The sequence below is a fragment of the Gamsiella multidivaricata genome (assembly GCF_025024155.1).
Source record: "Gamsiella multidivaricata strain RSA 2152 chromosome Unknown BC939scaffold_53, whole genome shotgun sequence".
NCBI classification, from domain to species: Eukaryota; Fungi; Mortierellomycota; class Mortierellomycetes; order Mortierellales; family Mortierellaceae; genus Gamsiella; species Gamsiella multidivaricata.
Genome location: NW_026251761.1, coordinates 106,650 through 133,524, shown reverse-complemented (window position 1 = coordinate 133,524; position 26,875 = coordinate 106,650). Strand labels below are relative to the sequence as shown.

Below are 26,875 nucleotides of genomic sequence, written 5' to 3'. Positions count from 1 at the left end.
TTCATTTGACTGCATCTATCTGTCTTCACATCCTTTTAGGCCACCCAGCCAAACAACGATCCATCACCGCCATCTTGCTCAGGGCCAAGAATGAGCAACTCCAGTGCTGATTGAGCTGCGATAGCCATCCGTTTTTCTCTGCAGCATCTTGAACAGACACGATTGCATCCAACCTCCATTTGCCTCGTGTGCGATCATCACCAGCTGCATCAAGACATCTGGTGAAGTTTTTATCGCTTTCTCGGTATAAAGTTTTGAAACTACAGCATGAACAGTCGAGGCCGCATTGCCAATCCGAGAAAAGGACGGCATCGTAAACAACAGCCTCAGGCGCAAGAACAGGAGTCAGAACCGCATCAGGAGCCAGAATGTTCACAGGAGCAGGAACAGCCGTATCAGGATATATTCGCAACACAGCGATCTACGGACGAGAATCCCTTTACAACGCGACCAGAACGGGCTTCAGAATTATCATTTGATCCCTTGGCGACACCAAACCTCATTCGTCAGCAACAAAAGCACCAGCTATATGGACGGATACTAAATGAAGAATCGCCTGGTCTCAGTGCCTCATCAGCTTCGCTCTGGAGCCTTGCTGAAGACGAAATCGATAGTGCTTTTACTCCAGAGGATATCAACAATTTGCTTCCTTCGACAGCAACAATGCTGCACCCAATATTTCAACGTCACCCCGCCCTTGCAGCACACGACAACGTAGATGTTGACGGAAGAGAGGACGACCTCGGCTCAGAAGCACTTGACTTGGATGTTGCTGATCTGCAAGAGGATGGAGCAGAGCCTTCGATTTACACATCATCGCTGTTACTGAAGCGCAAACTGGCTGACGCATTTGAGCTGGACAAGCATGAGGACGGGATGCACGAATCCGCAAGCAACGGAAATCGGGGAAGTCGGGGCGAAGGAGAAGCACAGCTGGCTCGAGGACAAGCCCCAGATTCGATATTCAAAAGGCTTGTCCACAGCAGAGCGCGAGTCTTGGAGCGAGGTTATCGTCAGCCTTCAACATCAGCAGCAGGATCAAGCACACTGACCCAATTTTCGTCGCCGTCTTTATCAATACCACCAACATCGTTATCATCGTCGTCATCAACGTCGTCAACGTCTATAGGTATGACAACGCCAGAAGGATTTTCGCGTCTTCTTCCCAAGCCAACAATACCATCGACCAGACATGTGGCTCCAGATAGAGCTTTCCCTGTGACGCCAACAGCGAGGAACAAGAGTCGATTGAATGATGCATCTTCGTTGCCGTTATGGACGAGCGTTGGTCGTAGGATGGCGATGCAGCTTAAGTATGGAAGATACAATGAAGACGACGAAGACGAGAAGGCGTCGGGAGCTGAAGCAGAGAGTGGACCTGAGGGGGATGCTGCAGCGAGGCCAAATGATCAGTCGACGGAAGATGGTGGGGGTGAAAGAGACCGAAACATTTTCCTGGATACCAATCGACTCTCATGGCTGATGAGTCGTGATACCATGGCGGGGCAATGTGAAGGAGTTTCACAAACCGGACGCATTGAGAGCGAACATGCAAGACATGAAGGAGGAGATTATCGACTATTGGAACGTCAACGCAAAGACAAGCTCAATTTCTTGGAAGGGCTTCTTGATTCGGAGGATCACTATAATCCAGTCGATATCTTTAACAGCGAGCCCGATCTAGAGGACCTAAATGGCGAAGGCAGCAATAATATCGACAGGAGCAGTAACGACATGGAAGCACGAGGAGACAACGCAAACAATGTGTTAGAATCTGGGTCAGACTCAGAGTCAAGGTTGGAGGACGCTGTAATCGAGAGACAGCTGGAAGCCGAGATGGCTACAGAACTGAACGGATATCAAGGTACAGGACGAACGGAAAATGTTTTCAAGCGTGCTTTGCTTCTTCGTTGTCGAGAATGGCACTAACACGCATTTATATTCTGTTGTTGCTCATTGTAACTGTTACCAGAGTCGTCGTTCGAGGAACTGTTGGAGTTGAGCGCGCACCAGGTGTCTTCGAGTGCGCTGGTCGAGGAACTGAGACGCGAATACTGCGAGCGATTGACGACCTCGGAGGAACTCGAGCACCGGTCGTGGATGTATGAGACAGCACGGGTCAACCAGCCGCAACAGATGGGGGTGTTTGCACGACGATAACTCCGTCTAGCAAAGTATCGGAAGGGGCAGTTGCTTTTGTATTATATTCCACTGTATACGCTTGTAACAATACACTATAGCATTCATCGGTACCGCAATGAATTCGGATACCATGGTCCGAAAGGGCGTCTGTTCTTTGGCCAAGCCTAGGCCGAGGAGCACTGACGTACTGACATAATGCGTCCGTCATATTCAGCCCATTTTGTCCAGGTGGACACTCTCACTTTAAAGACATTAAGGTCACCAGCCAGACCACCATAATCACCATCACTTCCCATCCCACATCCTCATTTCTCTTTTCCATCGCACTCCATGGACCAACAGCAACAACCCTCTTCGACAACCAACCAAGCTGAGTCCATTATGCTGCCGGAAATGGACGCCCTCTCCTTGGACCAGGACGAGCCTCAACAGCCTGTTGCTGCAGCACGCACCTCCGAAGCATTTGCTACCCAGGACAGTGAGAGCTACAGCGAAAGCGATACTCCTTCTGTCCCCATCACAACCGCTAATCCACTCCCTGAGGTACGCCTGCAGCAGCAGCCCTTGCCTGCTCCTCTGTCTCAGCCTGGCCAGAACACAGCAGCACAACCACAACCACCTACTGTGCCCGTTGACCAGCCCCGTGGTAGTCAAAACCGCTCCCGCATGCTGACAGAGATCCCATCAGCCTACGACCTCCATCCCAGCCCAGTTCCCTCGAGCAAAAGTCACTCTGCTGCCTCCTCAGATACGGGCGTATCTTCAGGCCGATCCTCCAGGAACGAGAATAGACCCCGGTTCGAGAAATTACCCAATGGTACACATCGCCATAATTTGTGCGCACCCAAGCGACACCAGTTCCTGGCGAATCATGTTCGTCGTCTGCGGGGTCTTCTCGACGGTCAGAAGGATGGACGTGGTCCCGTACATGGAGATGGCAATGGTGCTGGACACCATATCAATAAGGAAGCCATGGAACATCCGCTATCACTGCTGAACGAAAAGATTGGCGAGTTTGAAGGGGTTCATCACCATACGCCGATTATCAATGGCAAGAATAAGCATATACTCAAGAAAGAGTTTGTGCAAAAGTATGGCGATTTGCAGCAAGTTGTCGGCAGAGGTAAGCAGGCTGGTACGGCATTCATCGTTGCAAAACTGCCTCAATATACGCTGCTCTTAGACTAAGCGATTTTGCACTGATCACTTAATAGGTGCATTTGGTACGGTCCGACTATCGATCAAAAAGGATCCTCAAACCGGCGGAGAGGTTATTTTCGCCATCAAGGTATACAGACATATGACTTGTCCTATGCGCCATTGACACTGTCTTTCTCTCTTATCCAGAGAACGAGGTCTTAATTCTCGATTTGATCTTCGTTACTATAGGAATTCAAACACGACCACGATGAGTCGCAAAAATCGTACATGAGGCGTCTGACGAGCGAGTTCTGTATCGCCTCGACTCTCAACCACATCAACGTGATCCAAACACTAGACCTGCTCCAACTCCACGGCGACAGCTACAGCGAGGTTATGGAGTACTGCTCCGGAGGCGATCTGCACTCATTGATTGCCAGCGTCAGTGCTCTAGGCGAGACAGAGGCGGATTGTTTCTTTGCGCAATTGATCAATGGCGTTGCATTCCTACACTCGATGGGAGTCGTCCATAGGGATCTCAAGCCCGAGAACTTGCTTCTGACGGCGAATGGGTGTGTCAAAATTGCGGATTTTGGAAACAGTGAGGTATTCAGGATGCCGTGGGAGGAAAAGGTCAGGGCTTCGACGTCGATCCGTGGCAGTGGACCGTTTATTGCGCCGGAGGAGTTTACCACCAGTAAATTTGATGCTCGGTAGGTTTCTCTTCTGCAGGCCTCCATGTATACATCCTGCATGCGCATTGCATTGACTCTCACACACTACTTTCTCTTCGCTTTATATCAACAATAGCAAGGTGGATATGTGGTCGTGCGGGATCATTTACGTGTGTATGAGACTCGGCTGCTACAGCTGGGCAGAGGCATCCAAGGGAGATACTAATTGGGATAGCTTCCTCTACAAGGTCGAACGATGGCGTGAGATGCAGGAAGCCGTCCCCGGGGCCCAAGTCTCGACCACTCACGCGCAGATACCAAAATTCATCCACTTGTCCGCAATCGAATCGGTAACCCACACGACCTTGGCCTGGCCTGACCGTATCTCGGAAGTCATTGACCATCTGCTTGACCCCAACCCGAAGACCCGATGGCAGGCCGGTCACGTTCTCGAGAGCGAATGGCTAGAGTGTGTGGACAACTGCCATCCAGCAGAGAAACCTGCGAACCAAGTTTTGGACGAGACCGATTTCGATCCAATGCCTACTCAGCGAGTGGGATCGAAGGTCATCCCGCAGGATGCTGATGTGACAGGATACAATATTGTCAAGGAGGTCAAGAGCAGAGATAGGGTCGTTGATGGTAACTCAGATCCAGCTCTGGCTTCAGATCCAGCTCTGGCTTCAGATCCAGCTCTGGCTTCAGCTCCAGCTCTGGCTTCAGCTCCAGCTCTGGCTTCAGCTCCAGCTGGGTCTCCCGCTTTCGCGCCCATAGAGGAAGTCAACTGATCGCGTGCGCACGTGCGATATAACGATGAGGACCGTATTAGAGTGCTTTTGTAGATAGTGTATATTATTGTCCTTGCATGTCTAACTCTTGATAAAATAAAAAAGAGTATCTCGAAGACTGAAAACCGGTGCAGGATATATATGGAAGGGCTATTTTATAAATGCTACTTGCTATGCTGCGGGCGTGGCGCCCGTAAAAGGATTGCTGCCTTTATTTTTCTGTTCAGTACTCGAACTCCGATAGAAGAGCTAGTTGGCCCTGCTCGCTACTGGCAATGTCTCTGGACTCACTCTGGTCAAGGGACCAGATGATCGCATCCATGAGCTCTCCCTGGGCCCGCTTACAGCTGGCCGGGAAGTCTTCGTCAATAAACGCGGTCAACAACGGCTCGATCCGCTGTGCGAGCAATATCTTCAGCCGTGGGTCTAGAGTAAAATCTGGGCGGCGTTTGCTCAAATAAACAGAGCAACTTTTCTTGGCGGTCGAGGTGTTTCCAAAAGATGAGGTTCCTTTTGCTGAGATCTCGGCGGCTTCCCGATCCTGGACAGTGTGCTCTTCAGGAAGACTGCGCTCTTGAGGCCGATTAAAGTAGCCACTACCGCTCGGCGTGGATCTGCCACGTTCGTAATTCTCGCCGCTGTCCATGGGATCGTCCTCAAACTCGTCTAGCATAAAATCATCCTCTTCCTGAGTCCCTACTATGAGATGGTTCAGGTTGTCCTCCTCCTCGTCATCTCGTGCCGTATCCTCATCTTTGCTACCAGTATCCATCTCCATGCCGTCCTTGTCTTTTGTATTCTCAAAGTCATCGAACAGATGTCCGGTGCTGCCCCAGTTATGAGTTTCCATTTCTTGGTCCCAGAGCTCACGATCCTGACCTCTTGATCCTGAATCTGCCTCGCCATCCTTTGCAGCGACGCCAGGTCCATCTAGGATCGAAGGGGAAGACCACATCCAGTCGTCGCTCAATAGATTCAGTTTATTAATGTGACTGAGTGTGATTTGGATCGCCTCCGCCAGTTGGTGGCTAATAAGGACAGGGGTTAAGACCTCTGACATGTAGCTGATCACGGCTTCCATAGCCACCTCAGTCACGATGGGGATCTGACTTTCGTCCAGCTCAGTACTCCTTGTGCCTGGGCGTGATGACTTGAGTGCAGGTGGTAGCCGGAACCAGACCGTCGCTTTCTCCTTGTTTTCCTCCATATCATTTTCTTCATCCTCATTAATTCCGTCTGAGCTATTGTTGTTGGCGCTGTCGTTATCGCTCGACTCGTTCGAGTCCTTGTACTGAATTCTCTGGAACCCGTCCCATCCGCCTTTCCTGCTTACACGCGCAACATTATAGCCATCGTCCACAGGTAACAACCCCGCATCATCAACGGCCATTCGAATAACACGCTGAATCGCTTCATAATCCCTCAATCGATCCGAGGCCTGCTGCATCACCTGGACAAGCTTCGCTCTCATAAACACCCTAGCCTCAATGTCGGCTATGGGCAGCATCATAAGAAGTCTTGATAACCTTGAGACCAGCGCACCAGAGACTTTAGAGTCGAGAAGTTCCAAGAAGTGAGTCGTGCATTGGTGGAGAATTTGGTCGCGGGTGCTTCGGAGCGTTGGTGAGAAAGGATAGCTCTCTGCACTGTGTCTGCGAGGTCGTAGTGATTTGAAACTCGAACGTGAGCTTACTGCTGTTGGTATTTGCTTGAGCGAGGAGTCCGATCGTATGATTGGACCTTGGGCTGGATACGAGAAATCGGTAGAGTCGTTTGGATTTTGGTCAGTCTCTACAGAAGACGGGAACTCTAGTGGAATGATTGCTGGAAGTGCTGTAGAACATAAAAGTAGGGAAATGGCAACAGTGAGGCCCAAGAGGACGACTGTGGTTTTGTGAGTAACCATTATTGCGAAAGCGAGGTGGCTAGGGTTGTCGTGTGAGGTCAAGGATGGAAAGTCAAAGGAAAGGAGATGAAGAATGGAATGGAAGGCGCGGAGATAGGTTGGAAGGATGTGTCCAAAGTGGAGGCGAGAATGGAAAGCACACACGTGAGAACACACACAAACGAGGTTCTTGTCGCTGAGAAGACTGTGCTGGTGAAGTTGGGAATTTTTGAAAAATGAAGACCCCTGGCTCCTTTCCAACGCATTTTTTTTTTTCATGAGCGCACCGTAACAAGTCAACGTCTACATTGTATGGTTGCTCCTCGATCCTAACATGAACTGATGCCGCTAGCTTAGCTTGTACTGGGCTGTCAAAAGTCTTAACATGGCCCCCGAAAAGGCGCCTGGCCTGGCTTATTTGTCGGAAATAGCGGAAGGAACTTTACCAAGGTGACGAAATCTTAGGAGACGACCTGAGAGAGACGACTCAAGGAGAAAAAAGGAGGCGGCGAAAGGTACTCTCTAGTCTCGTTCCAAATGAATAATCTACATCTCTGTGATTCACGAGTTTCGAAAGATGGAAGGGAAAGAAAAGAAAACAAGGGAAGTGGAGGGAAGGAAGGAGCGAGGAAAAGGTGCAACGGTTACAGAGGCAGAGATCGATGGCAATAACAATGAAAGAGCGACTATATCCGCTGCAAACTATAAAAGACGCGTGTGGATTATCCAATCAGATTCCTGTATTAATCTAGACTAAATAATTATATACCAGATCTTGATACCCTAACGAACTTTACGAGCTGCATCTCCATACTCAGCCCTGCTGGGTCCTGCTTACCATTATATTCCATAGAGAAGGGGCGAGAAAAGATTAAAGAATCGCTGGCAAAGGTGACTGAGGGTCGCTTGCAGGTTGCTAGCTCTCAGGACGGAATATCGAATCTCTACTCACAATATTCGCCGGCAGTATGTAATGACTCCAGATAAACAGATAAGACTTGTGATTGATTCAGGTAGCTGCCACGAGATACCCCAGCCTGCCTGGGATATCTGTTCCAAGTTCTCAACAGTTCTACTATTCTTGTTTGCCGAACCTCGTTAAGGATGCGCATCAGGTCTTTTCACATCTATGGCTAACCGACCATAGTAAAAAAAAAAAAAAAAATGGAATAAATGTACGATAGAAGGAGCGCATATCAACCCTATTTTTTTATCATCAGCACAATTCTCCTCACTCCTTTATAACTCTTGATCGCACTCCACTAGAAGCAGAAGCCGACTACGCAATCAGTTTAGTACTCGCACAGCAACAATGAAGTTCATCGCCTCAGCTTTCATGATATCTGCTGCTTTTGCCACGATCACGTCCGCTGTCCCTTTGAGAACCCAGGTGCCCACGGACACAAAGACCATTACACATGCCATCTCCAAGCGCTGCACTGAATGTACTAACACAGACAATGTCGCCCTTGACCTGATTGTCAAGGCTTCTGCCGATCACTACTCTGATATTGCACGTGCGCGCCTCGATAGCCTCATGAACGAGATCAAGTCCACTAAGGTCACCCCTGGAACTGAAGAGTCTTATCAGGAAACAACCGTGTTAAGCGTCACTGTCCAGACTAAAATTGATGAGGCCAAGAGGGCATGTTCCCCTGAGGCTCTGGCCCCTATTATCAAGGAGACTGTTGCTGCGGACGAGAATCTCAATATCCCCTGGTCCAAAAAGGAGGAAATTGAAAGGAAGATCGCAGATTTGGATACCATGATCACTAAGCTGATGCTGGAGCGCATCCAAAATAATATCGATGCCGAGTCATTATCGAAGGACTGCACGGAGAAGATGACCAACACTGAGATTACACCTGCGCCTGCTCCTTCTCATGCTGAGGAGTCTGCCACTGCACAAGAGCCTGCCCCTGCACAGGCACCTGCGCACGCACCCAAGCCAGTTCCGGCTGCTGCACAGCCCTGCACAGAGTGCACGGGAGCCTCTTCCTCGAATACCCAGCCCGGTATCGACGTTGCAGGAAACGTGGACTCGAAATTCGTGTGCAAGACTGGATGCAAGGACTCGAACGATGCCAAGACTGTGTTGAGTCTGCGCGTGGATCTTGAGAGGCAATTCAGGCCTCGCTTGGATCGCTTTTATGTCCACGAGGTCCCAACCGCTTGCGAGGAGGAGCGCGGGTTGCTGTTGGGAGGCGTCTTGAAGTTGGTTGCAGATTTGAACGATAATACTGATGCTTAATGCCGATGCGAGAGCGAGGATTTAGGCTTAAGAATGCTTTGAAGGCGACACATGAGATGTATATACCCTTTGCATGCGTTTTTTGCGTTGCATGATAAAGCCATTATGATGAAGTATAGGCAGAGAAATAAACATAATACACTGGTTCTTCACTGACTCCGGCTATCTTCTCCACTTTTCTTCTTTTTCTTACTCCCTCTCTCCCTTCTTTTTTTTCATCATTTTTACGATAAGTGTCGAGAACACTTTGTTGTGTTTAGCTTATGTCTGACGCGTTTATGCTGATCAGCGAGACCATCCGATACCTCCTCTACTAGTTCAACAACGTGCTCGAAGACCTTTGCATCACCGTACTGGAGCTGACTATGCTATGATGGGGCATATCAGATGTTGTATAGTGAGGCCTGCCATGCTAATGCACATCCCCGGATTAACAGTGCAGGGTACACTTCCGAGTAAGCGCTTGTTGGAAGAAGCCTCTATTTGATATCGATATTTCCATCTCTGAGCGCTGTATAATTTTCGATACCTGCAAGAGGAATAAGCAGGTTCCAGAGGTGCGGCTGGTTTACACCCTGATGAGACTTTTGAGGCTGTAGACTGTATTTTTTTTTTTTTTTGGCAGGTTGCCGGCAAAAACTTTGATAGAAAGCGCGCCCATGAACTTCGTTCCGCTGACACAGAAGCACTAGAGGTAGACCATGAGGGAAGTGACCATTGGTGAGAGAAAGAAGAACGATGGTGGGGAGAAAAGGCAAAATATACAGTAAAAGGAGCAAGTCCGCCTTCCATCGATGTTGACATACAAACATATTTGCAAATTTGCAAACTGAACATCCTCTCTCTATCAAAGCTGTTGACAGGAACGTTTCGTACCTCAATTTTTTTTTATAACAGTTTGTCTCTCGAGTTGATTGACCCCGCGAATCTATCAGACCTAACTATCATAGATCTACTACATTCGTCCTTTCCACCAAAGTAGAGCCGGTCCACAGTCGCCAAAAGACAGGCCACATTCCCCAGGCCTGCCCCTAGGGCCGTCTGGGTCGAGCACTGGGCCAGTTTTTTTTTTAATCCCCATTCGCTCCACGGTGGCCAGCCACCGCATCTACGCAGGCAAGCCAGTGGCATTCGGTCCGCAGCATCAGGATCCAGTGCGGGGCCGGGGGGTTTTTTTTTTTTTTTGATAACTAGAACCCACGAGGATATGTGAGATTTATTAGCGAGGGACTCTAGACTAGGGAACCCTATTGCTAGAGGCATAGTAAAGGGTGCTCAATATTCTAATAAACGGCTTTTGCCGCACCGCTGCTGGTCACTCGCAGCTCCAATCCCCTTCACAATCCCAGTCAGCATGAGTGGTAACTCGACCCCGCCTGGGGTCGGTGACTGAGCCCTGCTCCCTACTTGGCCTGTTGTGCGCGAAGGTCATCCTTTAGCCGCGTTCCTCAATCATCAAAAATTTACAGTTGCCGGTGCGTTCCATCACGTTTAGCTCCACCTGCTGCATGCAGCTTTGCAGCACTCGCTTGTCCGCTCGTTCCTCGATCTCTTTCACATCCAATGCACGTCGTTGTCTCCTGGAGGATCCAACAAAACCACTACCACTACGTCTGTGCTCTCCAACACAGTTGCGTCCCCGGGCGCGTTTGCTCATGGTAGTGATCCCATTTTCTCTTTCCCAGTCGACGGTGACTTTGCATCTTTTGTTCCAGATTTCTGTCCGTCCGAATTCCTCGATGGCCTTGACGAATCGGCCGACCATGTACCTCGCGATCGAGGTGGTCGTCTTGAATAGGCTCTCCCAGTCCTTGGTGAGAGCCGCTGGTGTCAGTCCGTGGTACAAATCTTGAGCCGTCCAGACCCCTTGATCGTTGTCCCTTGTCTCGTCCTCCACACGGCCGAGTGTGTTGCTTGCTTGCCGGATCGCCGAAGCTCCCTTGATCTTGTTCTTGAGTGCTGTCCAAATGGCCTTGTCTGTCACCTGTGTGAAGCTTGGTCCCTGTCCTCTCGCGGCTTGTCCTCGCTCCTTGGCTTGCTTTTGCTTCGTCTCCCAAAGCTTGCGCTCTTTATTCCATGCTCTACGTCCATCCGTGTTGACCTTCTCGATTGCTTCCTGCCAACCGTCCAGCTGCTGCTGCATCGTCATTTCGCAGCGCCATAGATGCTGCGTGTCCTCTTTGTCCACCTCACAAAGTCTGCAGGTGTCTGTGCTATACAAATCCGGCCGCCACTGCTTCATGTACGCAAGCGTCGGCAACATTCCGTGCAGCTTCTTGATCCTGTGCGCACGACGCTGACAATCGTTAAGGCTAGTGAATAATCCCTTCGGTGTGTTGCCGTTGTGAATGATGTGCAGTGTTGCTTTCCAGTCCACCAGGTTCCAATATCAGGATCCAGTGCGGGGCCGGGGGGCCAGGTCTTGACAAGCAAAAACCTACAAGTCCCGGTTTCACGTGACTAAACCTTAAATAAATATGAGATAATAATAAATTTTACGTACCGATATTCATCGAAGCAAAAGCGTGGTTGGTTTAGTGGTATAATTACCGCCTGCCACGCGGTAGACCCGGGTTCGATTCCCGGACCACGCATTGATATTTTGCCCTGGCTGGGTGGCCGGTACATCATGGCCCCGGAGCTCGTCCTTTGCTCCGTGTTGCCAGAATAAGCCACATTGTGGGAGGAAAACCACTTTTGAGGGTTGTGGAGAAGAAAACAGTTTTTCCTCTCGTCTTGTTCGCTCAAAACACCCTCACTTTATTTTTCCATCTCAAATTCAGGAAGCGAACAAGGACCATGGATCGTTACAGCATCGAGAACGAGGGCCTTGCCGGTCAGGCTGGAGCTCATTCGAGCGGCGACAGTACCTTCACCCATAATCAACAGGAGCGAGAGGGCATCAGGGCTTTCCTGCCTCCTGGTTTCGACTCTCTAGAAGAATACCTCGCTTGTCTGCAATCATTCCTCGCCAGCTATGAACCTATCACAAATCTTATGATCGTCGACTATTTTACCACCAACTCGTGGGAAACTCGGATGCCCAAGGACTGGAGGGATGCGTTCGAGTCCGAACAGGGCAAGCTCAGCTCGCTGGATCTCATGGAACTCGTCAGCCTAGGAAAGCTACGAGACCTTAATACAACGCGGTCAAATTCAACAGCTACTGGATCTGAAAGCCCAGCTCCACAGGATTGGCCAGAGTCTTTGAAAGAGTTTGTGCGAATGGTCAAGAAATTGTCCATCAACCGTACGCTGGATCCGGATTGTAAGTGGAATGGATAACAACACTGGCTTTGTACCGGTATCTACCATTCCGCAGCTAACTCTTCAATTGTATCGACGCATTCTTTTAGTCACAAAGTTCAAAAACACGCTCGATAGCCATCTGACCCCTGGCATGTCACCCAAGAAACTGCACGAGGTCGAGATTCTGAGCGGACTAATCGCCTTGTACGCAAAAGAGCACGCAATTGGATCGGTCATTGATCTGGGCGCAGGACAGGGTTACTTGAGTCGGGTCTTGGCTTTCCAGCACCATCTCCGTGTATTGGGCATCGATTCAAATACGATTCAGACATGCGGAGCCCAGACGACACAAAAACGGACGGAGAAGCTGTTTGTGAACAAGTCCAAACTCAAGAGTTCGGGTGCAGGCAACAAAAAGTCATCGTTGACATCCTCAGCAATAAAACAAAATCGACAAAGCCGAGTATCGACGCCAGCCTCGTCTTCATCAACACGAGAAGCACCATCACCAGCAATAACGGGCGAAGAACCCTTGGAGACATCTATATCATCCTTGCAAGTTGTCGCATCCACATCCACCGACGCCACGCCCGAATGCGCGATTTCCAAGCCGTGCAAAACGATCAAGGCGGGCTCACGATCCAGGAGTAGCAGCCCAGCAGAGTGTCTAAGAAGAAGCAACAGCAGCAATTCATGTAAAAGGTCGAACCGCAGCAAGAGAGCGAAAGCAAAGAAGGATGAACAGAGTATACCCAGCTCAAGAAGCAGCAGCCCTGAAATTCCAGTAGGATCAACAGCATGTTCAGCATCCATACAAGCTTCAGCATCCATACAAGCTTCAACATCACCATTAGGACCAGCTTCTACACAGTCTGTATCAGTACCTGGGGATCCTGCATTAGTATCCATATCCTCATGTCCGACAACAGCATCTCTGTGCGATACCCAGTTCTCTGCAACCGATAAGCAACAACAGAGTCAAAGCCCAGCTACGATCGATTCGGCAAACGATCCAGATCTGGCAACGACGCCTGGCAGCAATTTCCAACTGCAGCACATCACTCATCATATCACAGCCTCTACATTGCCCACACTGCTCAAGGAGCATTTTCCCAAGAAATCAAAACCACTCACGCACTGCGAAGGAAACAGTGACCTTGACGGGTATCACAAGGACGACGCGGAAGAGGAAGGACGGTGGACGCTCTGTGGACTGCACGCCTGCGGAGACTTGACTAGCAACATGATCAAGCTGTATCTCGAGAGCTCCGCGACATGCCTCTTTAGCGTTGGATGCTGTTACCATTGCATTACAGAGAAGTTTGATAAAGATGGGAATATCGCCATTTCTGACGGTAAGGGCGTGATTCATTCCGTTACCATCTTATTTTAGATCCACTTCATCCGTAAACTATTGTTTAACCTGTTGCTTTCTACTAATTTTAATAGGAACACATGGATTCCCGTTAAGTGCGGCGTTCAATCGGCACAAGGCTCATCTGGGTGAGCATGCAAAGATGACTGCTTGCCAATCTCCAGAACGATGGCTCAAGTACCGAAAGGAAACCGAAGACGCTATTCATGGCCACTACTTCCGCGCACTTCTTCACGTATGTCATAAAGAATCCGAACTTGCGTACGGAAATGGTAGGCCTGCCCATTCACTATGTACTTTTCTAACACCTTATATTTATGTTCTCTGCCTTGTACAGAAATTAATGGTGGAAAGGGGCCTTTATCCTGGTCCACCGATGATCGCGCCCGTTCTCGGTAGGATGGGGAAGCATCGACTCAAGGGATTCCCACACTATCTCTCCATTGCAATCGATCGCCTCGAACTCCCTATTGACGTTATCCGACCCGAAGAAGCTCAGGCAGCATACGAAGAGTTCTTAGAAAAGGATTTGTACAGGATCGGGATTCTTTGGGCACTCAGGACCATGCTGGGACCACTTTTTGAGGGCATGATCCTTCTAGACAGGGCCACGTATCTGCACGAAAGCGTTGTCGGAAACGGGGACAAGAGCAATGGAAACAAGGGATTGGTGCAGCTGGTGGCAGGATTCGATGTTGTGGAGAGTCCCAGGAATATGATCCTTATTGCGATCAAGGACTAAATTGCCTTCACTATTAAAGGAAGCCGTTCTTCATTGCCAGTCTCTATGCTCGTCGTTTCATTAAGAAGACCAAACTGATATACCTTTTCTTTCTTCAGCTCATTCATTTATCCATTTTTTTTTCTATTTGTTACGATCGTAAATACACATATTTCAAAGAAACTAAAATTACATGGGGCAAGTCGAAGCGCCAGCAGGATCCTTAGGCGCCAAAAAGTGCTCGAGCGAGAAGAACGTGCTCAGGATCATGACCGCAATACCGAATCCTAGGCAGGCCAGATACGGCAGCTTCTTCGTCGATAGAATTGGACCCGAAGCCAGCTTGAGATAGCAGAGCGGCGGCAGGATGAACGCTAAGGCGGTGGCAGAGAACCCACCAGTCACCTCGAGGACGAATCCGAGATTACAGGTCATGAGCGCAATCAGGAGCGCGACGCTGACAAGACCGGTAGTGATAATTACATGGCGCTTCATCGAGAATGGCTTTCCGGCAAAGTAGTACGTCTCAATGACCTGTGTAGATTTAAGGAATAAACGCACGCATTAGATTCCTTGGTCCATTTGAAGTTACCAGCGACAGCAGACAAGAAGTGCTACTTGCCTCGCGACAGACAAACGATTCCAAGGGCAGGGTCGTGAACATGTTGACACCGAAGCAGAAACGCGCAATGTTGATAATAAGATTATCAGACGGAAAGTTGTTGAGAATGTTGCCTAGCGGGGGATGAATCGAAAAGAATGGTAAGTTGCAGATTCCTGTTGTGGCAAAGCAAAAAATAGGCCACGGCATGTTTCTTCAACGAACCTTGCGTCTTGTTCGAAAAGCTGAGATACCCCGAGAGCGCTAGAATCATGCAGGCCAAGAGTGATACCATCATACTCAAATGGGTCACCATCTTGACGCGGTTTATCTACTCGAGAGAAAAAAAGGAAGGAGTTAAGTTTTTAGGTTTCCATGAGATGAGCACAGTTTGTCGTTTGCATTTTTTTTTTTTATTGCCCAGGTTCGGTATCCATACTGTTGGTTTCTGAAGAGATCCGAAAATCAAAAACGAATTGTGATGGCACACAAACGCTGCGTTGTAACCAAAGGAGCAAAGAGAACAAGAAAGGATCGTGTTAGTAGTGAACCGGGAAGTATTGTTAGTCGCAGCTTGAAAGCACAACAATGTCTTCACGAACCGAAACTGATGACGCCAATGGACTGAAAGAGCTTGGGTCTCGCAAAAGACCATACTGCGTCTGGATCACCTCGGATCTCCATCGGTGCCCTGGGCCCCTCGATCATGACTGCAATAATAATGACAACCAATGCCAACATAGCAACAGCGCTTGTCTTTGCCAGCTTCGAAATGTCGCGGTAGAGCGACAAAGGATACGATATCATCACAGTGCAAAAGATGATGACAAAGCTTCGTCGCGCCATGAATCCGATAACTGGCCAGTCCTCGATCCCCGGGATTAGTGCCTGAAGCACATGTGGCAGGGTATCACCAACAATAACGGTATAGGCGCACATGGCTGAAATAAGGGAGGCAAGGAAGAGGTGGTTGATAACATTGGTGAGAATGTCGCACAATGATGGAGCAGGACCGCAAATGCAGATCGGTAAAGGCTGTGTCTTGCTTACCTCCAAATGCAAAGATAAACTGAAAGATCGAGATCGCGATGAGGCCTGTCTTGCCAAAACAGAACTCCAAAAGATCCTGGTATGTGGTTCTGCCCGAAAGCTTACCACTGTGAACCAAGAGCCCGACAGTCCAGTCCACGATCCATGTCAAAGCACAAAGCAGGATGATGCCCATTCCCAATCTAGCGCACATGATTGAAAATTAGATGATTCCGATAATTAATAACGGAACTAGATAGAAAACAAGAAGCCGTCGCTGATCCATCGCGGTACATACCCGGCTTCCTGGAACGCAAATGGGAGACCTGTTATCGAGTCGAGTCCCGAGTAGTAGGAAAAGAGCACAATATAGTCAGTATCAAAGACATGCATGATATCGCAGCGACATCTTTCCACAGTATCTACACAACAACATGACTTATTACCGATGATGCCTATTGTTCATTCGCAAAAATATCCGTGAGAAATACGCATTAATATACGGACTATCGGGACTGACATATAAAAACAAACACGCAATGACCATTGGATGGACACGCACCTGCTCCGATGATACTGTTAGCCATGTTCAAGAAGCTACTGAACAGACTGCCTCCATGATCCGGAAGTTTAGCATCCAATGCTTGATCGTGTCCATACTCGCGCCTGTTTCCAATACCGCTACGATTGGTCCTGCTCCCCGTCATCATCCCCACGGCCTCTTCCTCCTGCCCAAAACTCAAATCGCCATCATCATCACCATCATCATCCTCATCATCATGGACCTGTCGCGAGTGTCCGGTGTGAAAGGACTCGTGCGAGATCCTTCCATAGTCTCCTTGCTTCTTGGGCTGAGTTACCCTCGAGTCCTTAGACTTGTACGGGACTAAGGGCAGCTTGGTCGATGACTCGTCAGGATAGTCGTGTGAATCGAATTCGAAGTCGAGATCCGCGTCGCTCTCGTTGTCGCCATCTCTTCCTCTTCCTGTTCCTGAACGTTTGTTATGAAGGACGCCGTCGGGACCAAATCCGCGCTGTTGCTGTTGGTTTTTGCTCTTTCCTAAACTGTTGGACTGGAGCGCCGTGGTATCGCTGCCACTCTCATCACCGCTTCCTCCCATGCTGTATCTGCGGTAGCCATTGCTCGCTGTCGTTGCACTGTAACGCGCGCCAGAGTCGCCCTCGGCTCCCGAGGATGGGTAAGAAGAACCGTTGGACTCGACTCCTATTCCTCGCCCTCCTGTATTGCCCCTATTTGCTCCCTCCATCAATTGATCGCTGTCGATCTTTAGATCGATAATGTTATTGCTGCCCATTGAAGGCAAAGGAGGTGCTGTCTCTGTTCTTTTTAGTTTTCTTTTCAGGAACGCCCGCTTTTTGGTGCTCCTTGTGTCCAGTCTGTGTGCGCAACGGTTTCTATTCTTAGGTGCTGCAAGTTCGTTTCACTTTTATTCCTTCTTGTAGTTGGATGGGGAGTTGAGACTGAAGGCAACGGAGCCAAGAATGAAAAGATGAAGGAATGGAGGAATGAGGAAGGATGGATGGGAAGGATGAAGAAGACAGAAGCATAGAAAGCAAATATATCCCGCCCGGTGAACGAGGCCAATTGCACGGGCTCATGGAATCAATAGACTATGTTGAATGGGACTATGCACCAAATGACGCACTTGGCCCAACCTTGTCTAGATAAGTGCGGGGAGGATGGAGGGACTAAAAACTTCCAGGCACCAAGGGCGCAGAGCACACATTCACTCTCCGTGTACTTTTGGCTTCAAAGATACGTCCTTTATTGTATTCTCCTGGTAGAATGCGATCGATTAAAAAAAAATAAGAAGAATGCTCTCGTACATCCTCTATCGAACATCAACTCTATTTGCTGGCTACTGGAGCCTGAGATGTCTCTGCTGCTGCTGCTGCTGATCCTGTTGCTGGTGCATCCGACTCTTCCGCCGCCAATGCAGCCAATGCAGCCGGGTCAGGACCACCCTATATAGCAGGAACGAAAAGTAGATTCCTTTGTTAGTCAAAATATTCATTGGCGTCCTTGACAGCAGCAACTTCGCAAAGAAAAGAAGACAAGCACGCACCTTGGTCATGATGTCCCATACAGAGATCTTCATCGACTTGAGCTTGCTTTCGAGTTCCTTCTGCTTCTTCAAGTTCTGTGCAGCTTCCTCCTCCACAGCCTTATGTGTACGCATAAAGTGCTCCTGGAACTGCTGGCGCTGGACCTCAAACAATGGCATAGGCGGCTGCTCCTGCTGCTGTCCTCCCACACGGAAAATACCGAAGCCTTTGCCCTTCTTGCTCTTCTGTTCCTCCTCCCACTGCAAACGCATCTGCTCCTTCAAGTCCTCCTCCCACTTGGCAAATTCCACTGGGATGTTTTTGCCGCGGAATTTGGCCAAAGGAGCACGAACGTCTTCGACCTCGGTCAACGCGAGAGCTATCACAAAGAACAAATAAAATACAAAAACGATCAGCGCGCTGTTTCAATGCACAATGGAGCATAATTTCATAGTCTGACAAATACGACGAAGGGAAGCACATACTCTCGAGGAAAGGAATCATGGCAACGAGCTCAGTATCGTTTGGATCGCCAGTCCATGGCTTCATCGCAATCGCGTTTTCGGGCTGAAGAGAGTACGCATCAGGGTTCGAATCCATAATGATGACCTTAGACAGATCGCGGTTCAGATGTGACAAATCCTTGACATGTTTGCCATCGATATAGCGTGTGCTCTCCCTGAACAGGCGATATGGTGCATATTGGTAAGGATCCAGCTTGTCCAAGATACGAAGTGCAGTCTACATAAAAAAAAGAAAAAAAGAGGCGATTAGCAGTCTGATCAGGCAGTCGATCATGTCCCATTTGCAACTGCTATCTGTTTCTTGCCAGCAGTACGATGCACCCATAAGCCTCATGTAGCGACTTACATCAGCAGTCTGGGTGGTGAAGATGACAATCTCATAGTGCTGGAACAGATACGCCAAAAAGTATTCAGCTCCAGGACGCTTAGCAACTCTCCAGCCATGATCCTTGTCCCAGGTAGAGTGGATTAGAGTGTTGTCAAGGTTAATAACGAGGGTGTAAGGCTGCTGGTAAGGTGCAGGAAGAGGATCGGGCAACAACTTGTCCCAGATCGGGTTCGACATCTTGTCGCGGGCTGCATGGTACCGCTCCTGTGCTCTGCGAATGTATCCCGCCAAAAATGCCTCGTCCGGGTGCTTCTCTGCATCCTTGACTCCTTCTTCGTCCGGATATGGGCATCCTACGTTTTCAGAAGCAGATCGAAAACAAAGACTTGTGTTTAGTCAACTGACCATCCATCGTTCGAGTAAATACACTTCTCGTACTTTCGGAAGTTCAACATACCGACGTTGTAGGCGAGTCCGACAGTCGTGATCCCCAAAAGCGCATAGAGAGCGTAGATAGCAGGGTTGGTGGGGGTCTTTTCGATCTTCGACGGCTTGTTCTTTCCCTTGGGTGCAGTGGGCTGAGTAGGGATATGGCCGGTCTTTTGAGCAAGAGCCTCAGCAGCAAGGTTCCTGGCGGGCTGTTGTGAGCTGTTTGACGCTCCGTTGATGGGCGTGGCATAGGTGCGTCTTGCAGCCCAAGTGGGCGATAGACGTGCGACCGAGGTGGGCTTCATAGCCCGTGAAAGGGCGATGCGTGCGAAGGATGCCATGGTGGACAGGGTGTGAATGAATAGAAACAGGCTGACCTCTCCGTTTGGGCACGCGGGTGGTCCGAACTTGGCAACGGGGGAAGGGCTGTGGCTTTGGCTGTGTCCAATCGAAGGAAGCAGTCCACTGTAAACATCGATGCTTTCTTTTTTTTTTTTTGTGAGCGACAAGCAAAAGCAGCCCGGCTAGACAGTCGACCCATCTCACGCACTCCTTTACCTTTTACCCTTCCCATTTGCATCCCTCATGGCCAAGGCTGTAAAGGCAACAGCCTCAAAGGCAAGCTTCAAGAATGGCGTCAAGGGCATCGTCAATAAGGGTGCAGTAGCCAAGGCAAAGGACGGGGCAGCAAAGAAGAGCGGCTCCTCTCATTATCGCAAGGGCAAGAAAGCCGCCGAAGACGAGGAGGAGATTTCAGACTTTGAGGAAGTCGCTATGAGCGATTCGGACGTCGACATGGAGAATTCTCTGGTCCCACGTAAGAGGCCTGCAGCTACCATGGACCTCGACGACCTTATGGGAGAGACAATCGAAGAAGAAGAGGAGTTTATCGCTAACGCCAACATGGTGAGTGAATCGCGAACGTTGATCCTGCTGGCACAATGGTGTTAATTGATGGGAAGAAGTACTGATGTAAACTATCATGGATCATCACAAACATAGGCTGCCAACAAGAAGCACAAGAAATCGGGAGGATTCCAGTCAATGGGTATGCTTGAACCACGGCGATTCTGCTCGATAGTGGCACTTTGATTTCGCAGCTTCCTAACACCCATGTAAATATTTTAGGCCTGAGTTTCCCGATATACAAGGCTATTATTCACAAGGGCTTTAAGGTACCGACGCCTATTCAGCGCAAGTGTATTCCTTTGATCATGGAGGGAGGCGATGTCGTAGGAATGGCACGTACAGGATCAGGAAAGACGGCAGCCTTTTTGATTCCTATGCTGGAGAAACTGAAGTCGCATTCAGCCAAGGTTGGAGCTCGCGCTGTAGTCATGTCCCCTTCCCGTGAGTTAGCGATGCAGACGCAGAAGGTTTGCAAGGAACTCGGAAAGCACACGGACCTCAGGAGTTGTATCTTGGTTGGAGGCGACAGTCTTGAGGAACAGTTCGCCATGTTGGCCGCCAATCCCGACATGTAAGTTGCCAAGTTATTTTATGTGGTACAGTCAACGCTTTGGGAGATTTCTGTAACTATCACTTACCGACCCGTTGTCTGTTTCAATGCTAGTCTTATCGCTACTCCTGGTCGACTTTTGCACTTGATTGTTGAGATGGATCTAGATTTGAAGAGCGTCCAGTATATTGTTTTCGATGAAGCTGATCGGTAAGTCTTGTTGGCAGTCAAATCGAACTTCTTGTAAATACAGGTCTACTAGCAAGGGATCTAACGTGACATTATCTTATTGCACCCATAGTCTGTTTGAAATGGGCTTTGAAGTCCAGCTGCACGAGATTTTGCACCGCTTGCAACCAAATCGTCAGACCCTACTCTTCTCTGCAACACTTCCCAAACTGCTGGTCGATTTTGCTAAGGCCGGTCTCCAGGAACCCACACTTGTCCGTTTGGACGTCGATACCAAGATCAGCAAGGACCTAGAGATGGCCTTCTTCAGCATCAAACATCAGGACAAGGAAGCTGCGCTGCTCACAGTCCTTCGCCATGTCATCAAATTGCCTCTCAAGACCGGCGTCAAATTTGAGCGGGACGAGGAAAACCCGAAGAAGCGCAAACGTGTCTCGAAAGAAATCGTTGGTGCAGCAACAGAACATCAAACCATCGTCTTCGTCTCGACAAAGCACCACGTCGAGTACATCTCCAACATTCTCATGACAGCAGGATATCAGGTCTCGTTCATCTACGGTTCCTTGGATCAAGTGGCGCGTAAGACCCAGATCGATCGCTTTAGGAAGGGGTACACCAACCTGCTGGTCGTCACAGATGTCGCTGCTCGTGGTATTGATATTCCTGTGCTCGAAAACGTGATCAACTACGACTTTGTCGACAACTCCAAGGTCTTCATCCATCGTGTCGGACGTACTGCCAGAGCAGGAAAGAAGGGCTGGGCCTTTTCGTTCGTAACTCCAGAGGAGCTACCATACCTTATTGATTTGCAGCTGTTCTTGAATCGCAAGATGATCGTGGGATCTTCGAGAGATCAGGAGCCAGACTATACCTCAGACGTTGTAATTGGGGGGCTGCCGATTAATCTACTTGAGATTGACAGCGAATGGGTCAAGAACAATATCCTGGATGATTCCAATCTGCAGGCGCTGAGGGGTGTCTCTGTGAACGGCTATAAACTGTATTGCAAGTCAAGACCATCAGCAGCTGTAGAGAGCTACAAGCGCGCCAAGGAGATTGTGGACATGGACGAGTACGCAGAGCTCAGTCCTTTGTTTGGTAAGGAATACGTGTGTCTCTATTATTTACAAGAACGATATGTACCTGCACGGCACCTTAACTTTTGCTTGTCTTTCCCTTTCTCTTTTTCTTTTGATGTCAGCCGACTCGGTGAATGAGGAAGAAAAACAACGCGTCAATTTGATTGCTTCAATATCCAATTTCAGACCAGCAGAGACCATTTTCGAATTTGGACAGCGTGGAATCAAAGGAGCAACCATGGCATCCAACATCATGAAGGAACGCCGTAACGTCGTCGACAAGGTCATCTCAATGACCCGGCAAAAGAAGGCAGGTCTGACCGTAAACCTTTTCCCTAGCGAGGGTGGCGAGGGCAGCGACAGTCAGGCCAAGGCATCTCTCGGCCCTGAAGCCTCGGAGGCCGATCTGGAGAGTGTCTTCAAGCGCACAGTTGGATCTTCCAAAAAGAAGGAAAAACCTACTAGCTTTAAGGACGAGGCCTTCTACATGTCGCACACACAGCAGGACAACAATACTGAGCGCGGTTACTCAATGGTCAATACCAACAGCTCTTTCCTCGAGCAGGCCGCCAACGCAACCATCAACTTGAACGGGGATGAACGCGAGACCATGAACAGAAACAAGAACACTGTAAAGTGGGATGCCAGGAAGAAGAAGTTCGTCAAGGGTTTGGGCATCGGAGCCGACAACAAGAAGCTGATCACAACCGAATCCGGCAACAAGATCTCGGCCTCCTTTAAATCCGGCCGTTTCTCGGACTGGCAACATAAGACAAAGACCAGCCTGCCGCGTGCGGGAGAGATGGAGTTGCCCTCATCCAAGGCTGCACTGGCAGCGAAGCGGTTCCGGCACAAACGCCAGGAGGAGGCCAAGCCTCTAGATCCATTGGCCCACGACTACGAGCGTAAACTCAAGAGGGCCAAGTTTGAGGAGAAGGCTACAGCAGCTGCAGGTGGTGCTCCTTCTGCTAGGGGTGGCCGTGGCGGTAGTCGTGGTGGCAGTGTCAAAGCCCGCTCAGAACTTAAGACGTCGACAGTCATTGCCAAGGAGAGATTGGCGAAAGAGCAGAGAAGGGAAAAGACTGGACGCCATGCTGGTTCAAAGGTCGCTCGCGGAGGCCGTGGTGGTGGTCGAGGTGGCGGACGCGGAGGTGGTCGAGGCGGCGGACGTGGAGGTGGCAGTGGCGGTGGCGGTGGACGTGGTGGTGGTGGCGGTGGACGTGGTGGCGGTGGTGGACGTGGTGGTCGTGGCGGTGGCGGTGGACGTGGTGGTCGTGGAGGAAGACGTTAATCCCAAGGACGATAGGCCGCCGCATCCTCGCTACCACTCACCATTGCATTCTCACAACCACAATCATAATAAATCCTTTAGAAGCGTTGCATTTTTAAGCAAACTGCCATCTACATTGACCTGAGGCATGCGGAGCAAATTGTGGACGGACTTCAACAAACAACTGCAGTCTGAAAAGACCAATGGATTGCAAGAAAGATATTGCGAGCCTGTAGTTTATTGGGTGGCAGGTCTCTCGCTCTTGCCTTTTTTTGGGGGGGGAGGGGAAATTGGTAAAAAAAAAAGACGTTTATGCGGACTCTTCCTTTTTCTCCTCCTTGGTCTCCTCCTTGGTCTCCTCCTTGGTCTCCTCCTTGGTCTCCTCCTTGGTCTCCTCCTCCTTATCCTCAGCGGCGGGGGCGCTCTTCTTCAGGTCAGTGTTGATCTTCTGGGCTTTCTCGAACTCGTCCTTGAAGATAGCAGCGTTCTCAGGGTTGGCGAGACGGATGGCCAAGGTGTTGGGGCCAGCGCAGTCGTCCGAGCTATCAGACGTGACGTTCCAGACCCAGGATCGGTCGGATCCGACGTTAGGGGTCAAAGTCATTTCGGGGGTGACTAATGAAATAGAATGAATGGACATTGTATACGTCAGTTCATATAGCCCTGGTATTTAAAATGATGGGAGCACGAGCGATCACACCATGTCATACCGTAGTGGTTGGCGCAGATCTTATGGGTCTGGTCACGGCGCATCAAAAGACGGACCTTCTTAGTCTCCTTGTGCTGCAAGAAGCGGACGTCACCCGTACCACGCTCCTTCCACTCGTTGGACTCCTTGACGAAGCGGAAGAGCTTGGCGCGCCTAATTGGGGTAGGTAGCAAGTAAAAGAATAGATGCAGTGATGTGTAGGGGGTTTGCGTTAGTGAATCTGACCAACAGCAAAAAGTAAAAATAAAAGGAAATCGTTGACCACGCGACTAACATCTTAAAAAGGACTTCCTCGTCCTCCTCATAAGTCTTGACCGCAACAGCCTCCAGCTTGACAACGGGCTCGAAGTGAACCTCGGCCTCCTCCTCCTATAGCACACGAAAGATGAGAGAGAGAGAGAATATGATGAGTATTAGCAAACGCGCACCTGTAATGCGTCGAGTTATTAGTCCGAATAAAAGACAGCGCCTCCAAGAGAAAAAAAGAAAAAAGGCAGTTGTGGTTCGTGGGCTACACCGAAGCAAGTGCCGTTTTTGATAATGATTAAAAAGAGGCGGAGTCAATATAAAAGGTCGTTTTCTGTGTCCATCTGACTTCACCCAGATAACGAGCAAGGACGACAGAAAGCTACACTAAATCGTATCCAAAAGAGCCCGCAGCTCTGTTGTCCATGTCAAAGGAACTATTGTCGGCTCGAGTCACTGTATTATCGGAGGATTGGTGGCAACATCGAGCGACACAAGGCCCAGGGTCCAGATTAATTTCCTGAAATCCATCTTTCCAAACCAGATGCAGACGACTCTTGAGACACAGGTAAAAGGCGAACAATAGACATAAAGACAGAAAGGGAAGGAAATGAAGGGGTTCTTTACCGCAACGACGGTATCGTGGTTATCAGACATGGTTAGATAAATGGTGGTTTAGTGATGAATAAAGAGAAGAAAGTAATCTTTCACCCTGTGTTTGGGAGAAAAAAAAGTAACAGCAAGAGGGGGCGATAAGCTATGCGATCCTCAAAACAATGACGTCATTGTCGCGTCGAAAACGCGAGGCGAACTTGCACGAACCTCAAGGAGCGCGGACCAACCAAGTTTATTATCAGTATCATCCTCAGGCACTCTTTTCTGCACTGCCTCAAAGTTTCCCTGTGCATTTCGTAGCGTATCCGTCCTCTACACGCTTCGCAATCGCTCGCAGTGTCTTCATGGCCACCTCCAAATCCCTGCATAGACCCTAGCGCCTGTATCATCACATCCTTCAACACCTCCCTACCTCCCCACCACCACCACACCACCACACCACCCCCATCAGGCCCTCCTCTACAACCAAGACCTTACCATTTGCGATCGCGTCCCCCACAATAACCACGATTCTCTCCTCCACATCCCACGGCAATATCGCCTTCAACTTCACACCCAAACCACCTGATTCTCCTGAAACTATCACCTACGGATCCCAACCAAAGAAGCATCTAGGCACGGGCGTCGCTCTGGCCTTGATCATTTCCTCCATTAGAATCGTCTTCTTTGGGGTCGGCTGCTTCCGTCTACATCAGGCGGGTCGACTCTCCAAGACCATGGCCACAGGCCTTACAGGCCCTCCACCGGGAGCAGAAAAAAATAGGGCTTTATCCATATCAGACCCAAAGTGAGATTAGGGCTGATCTACTGGAGAGCCGACGAAGTGATATCAGATATCCCTCTATCTTCCTCAATGCCCATGTTTTTCGCGCCCTCCATATCTCCACCCTCTTCAACTTTCCATCCATTTGCGCGAGCATTGCCACTGTCGATCGCATTACCCAACTCTGGCGACGAATTGGAGGTGACGCGCACAACAAGGCGGTCGAAAATAGAGACCCAAGCTGGCTATCAATAGAAATTTAATGACCCTTCATTCAGAGACAGAGAGATCTTGTCTCCGTCATACGAACTTTCCGTTACTGAAGTAATCGTTGCCGTTATTCTGAGCAGGCGTACTAAACTAATAGACCACTTTACATCCATACATGGCGAACAAAGGCCCACATAAACTAAAAAGCTGGTGCAATTGCATAGTTCTAGGGCTGCGGCTGTATAAAGCGGAAGGAAGAAAAAAAAAAGGAAAAAGTAAAGGAAGCATAAGCAAGTAAGAGCCCATCTGTGTGTCCTATCCTCTCGGTAACGATATGTCTTTGCGTTTGAATGCTTTTTAATTTGTGATGTATACAAGTCAGCCGCATGCTGCGTTGATGTGGGATGCGCTGTCAATTAGGCCTTGCTTCCCCTTCAAGCCAAGGGCTGTCTCTGCGCTCAATAACCTATCCTGGTCATATCGTATCAGCCTTCCTGCTCCTACCAGACATATCACTCCGTCTTCTGCTGCAGGACATGTCGATTCGGCGCAAGACACTGCTCCTCAAATCCAGGAATCAGTGTCACCTCGATCCCCTGCTTGACCATATTCTCAACCCCAACTACCATCTTCACAAAATGATCCGGTTCCCGTACTCCCACATAGACCTTCCTCACGTGCGACTCAATCAACAGCTCCGAACATGACCTGTTTCCCGACAAACGCGTACTACACGGCTCCATTGTGCTGTACATAATCCACCCTTGCCGTTGCTTATGCATCTGGTGTGCCACGACCGATGCTGCTCCTGTTGCTGACAATCGTCTCTTCAATGCCATTGGTCCCAATGGCTCGACCGCAGAGTCTCGTTCCTCCTCGGCTTCTTCGGCCTTCAGTGCTGCCAGTTTGATTAGACACACTTCTTCAGCATGCGTGTTCCCGGGCAGCTCGCGCGAATAGCCTGTCGTCACCACACGAAAGCGGTCTTCTTGTGGGAGATCCGAATCCGGGTCTGGATGTGTCTCCTGCACAAGTACGGCGCCGACGCAGTAGCCTGAAGGTACTGGCACCGAGAGGTTCGCCTGCTCAATCGCCAGTTTCATGAAATGAATGTGGAACGCTGCATCTATTC

The 26,875-nt window shown here is 49.6% G+C and overlaps 10 protein-coding genes and 1 non-coding gene across 11 annotated transcripts; 6 read left to right on the top strand and 5 right to left on the bottom strand.

Annotated features, from left to right (window-relative positions):
* Window positions 1–18: 18 nt before the first annotated feature.
* Window positions 19–2,359, top strand: BC939DRAFT_494711 (uncharacterized protein). The gene is made up of 2 exons (XM_051559611.1): window positions 19–1,864; window positions 1,973–2,359. The coding sequence occupies exons 1-2, from the start codon at window positions 268–270 to the stop codon at window positions 2,158–2,160; spliced, it is 1,785 nt and encodes a 594-aa protein (XP_051410010.1). The 5' UTR covers window positions 19–267; the 3' UTR covers window positions 2,161–2,359.
* BC939DRAFT_426053 (kinase-like domain-containing protein) lies at window positions 2,360–4,744 on the top strand (the record flags this gene model as incomplete). Its single annotated transcript, XM_051553166.1, has 4 exons — window positions 2,360–3,265; window positions 3,357–3,430; window positions 3,532–3,995; window positions 4,093–4,744. Exons 1-4 carry the CDS (start codon window positions 2,473–2,475, stop codon window positions 4,742–4,744), a joined length of 1,983 nt encoding a protein of 660 aa, XP_051410009.1. The 5' UTR covers window positions 2,360–2,472.
* Window positions 4,745–4,967: 223 nt separating this feature from the next.
* Window positions 4,968–6,650, bottom strand: BC939DRAFT_494709 (uncharacterized protein; the record flags this gene model as incomplete). The annotated part of the gene is made up of 1 exon (XM_051559610.1): window positions 4,968–6,650. The coding sequence occupies one exon, from the start codon at window positions 6,648–6,650 to the stop codon at window positions 4,968–4,970; it is 1,683 nt and encodes a 560-aa protein (XP_051410008.1).
* A 1,291-nt stretch (window positions 6,651–7,941) lies between these two features.
* BC939DRAFT_519785 (uncharacterized protein) lies at window positions 7,942–8,880 on the top strand (the record flags this gene model as incomplete). The annotated part of the gene is made up of 1 exon (XM_051561193.1): window positions 7,942–8,880. One exon carries the CDS (start codon window positions 7,942–7,944, stop codon window positions 8,878–8,880), a length of 939 nt encoding a protein of 312 aa, XP_051410007.1.
* A 2,523-nt stretch (window positions 8,881–11,403) lies between these two features.
* Window positions 11,404–11,474, top strand: BC939DRAFT_t133. The gene has a single exon. It is a non-coding gene; the product is annotated as a tRNA-Gly (tRNA).
* Window positions 11,475–11,610: 136 nt separating this feature from the next.
* BC939DRAFT_426052 (uncharacterized protein) lies at window positions 11,611–14,246 on the top strand (the record flags this gene model as incomplete). Its single annotated transcript, XM_051553165.1, has 4 exons — window positions 11,611–12,148; window positions 12,237–13,484; window positions 13,579–13,739; window positions 13,842–14,246. The coding sequence occupies exons 1-4, from the start codon at window positions 11,680–11,682 to the stop codon at window positions 14,244–14,246; spliced, it is 2,283 nt and encodes a 760-aa protein (XP_051410006.1). The 5' UTR covers window positions 11,611–11,679.
* A 168-nt stretch (window positions 14,247–14,414) lies between these two features.
* Window positions 14,415–16,562, bottom strand: BC939DRAFT_399572 (transmembrane amino acid transporter protein-domain-containing protein; the record flags this gene model as incomplete). The annotated part of the gene is made up of 8 exons (XM_051552485.1): window positions 14,415–14,759; window positions 14,818–14,960; window positions 15,052–15,157; window positions 15,266–15,321; window positions 15,429–15,767; window positions 15,877–16,058; window positions 16,154–16,181; window positions 16,412–16,562. 8 exons carry the CDS (start codon window positions 16,560–16,562, stop codon window positions 14,415–14,417), a joined length of 1,350 nt encoding a protein of 449 aa, XP_051410005.1.
* Window positions 16,563–17,618: 1,056 nt separating this feature from the next.
* On the bottom strand, window positions 17,619–19,575 carry BC939DRAFT_530700 (HAD-like domain-containing protein). Its single transcript, XM_051561582.1, has 5 exons — window positions 19,232–19,575; window positions 18,793–19,127; window positions 18,408–18,663; window positions 17,943–18,301; window positions 17,619–17,841 (listed from the first exon to the last, which is right to left on the bottom strand). The coding sequence occupies exons 1-5, from the start codon at window positions 19,542–19,544 to the stop codon at window positions 17,725–17,727; spliced, it is 1,380 nt and encodes a 459-aa protein (XP_051410004.1). The 5' UTR covers window positions 19,545–19,575; the 3' UTR covers window positions 17,619–17,724.
* Window positions 19,576–20,058: 483 nt separating this feature from the next.
* On the top strand, window positions 20,059–23,221 carry BC939DRAFT_399523 (P-loop containing nucleoside triphosphate hydrolase protein; the record flags this gene model as incomplete). Its single annotated transcript, XM_051552478.1, has 6 exons — window positions 20,059–20,109; window positions 20,206–20,251; window positions 20,332–20,683; window positions 20,777–20,872; window positions 20,964–21,949; window positions 22,053–23,221. The coding sequence occupies 6 exons, from the start codon at window positions 20,059–20,061 to the stop codon at window positions 23,219–23,221; spliced, it is 2,700 nt and encodes an 899-aa protein (XP_051410003.1).
* A 289-nt stretch (window positions 23,222–23,510) lies between these two features.
* BC939DRAFT_399576 (RanBP1 domain-containing protein) lies at window positions 23,511–24,278 on the bottom strand (the record flags this gene model as incomplete). The annotated part of the gene is made up of 3 exons (XM_051552486.1): window positions 23,511–23,815; window positions 23,911–24,062; window positions 24,184–24,278. Coding segments are annotated over 3 exons (552 nt in total), but the record flags the coding sequence as incomplete, so codon positions are not given.
* A 1,977-nt stretch (window positions 24,279–26,255) lies between these two features.
* On the bottom strand, window positions 26,256–26,849 carry BC939DRAFT_399534 (cytidine deaminase-like protein; the record flags this gene model as incomplete). The annotated part of the gene is made up of 2 exons (XM_051552481.1): window positions 26,256–26,516; window positions 26,601–26,849. Coding segments are annotated over 2 exons (510 nt in total), but the record flags the coding sequence as incomplete, so codon positions are not given.
* Between the last annotated feature and the right edge of the window lie 26 nt (window positions 26,850–26,875).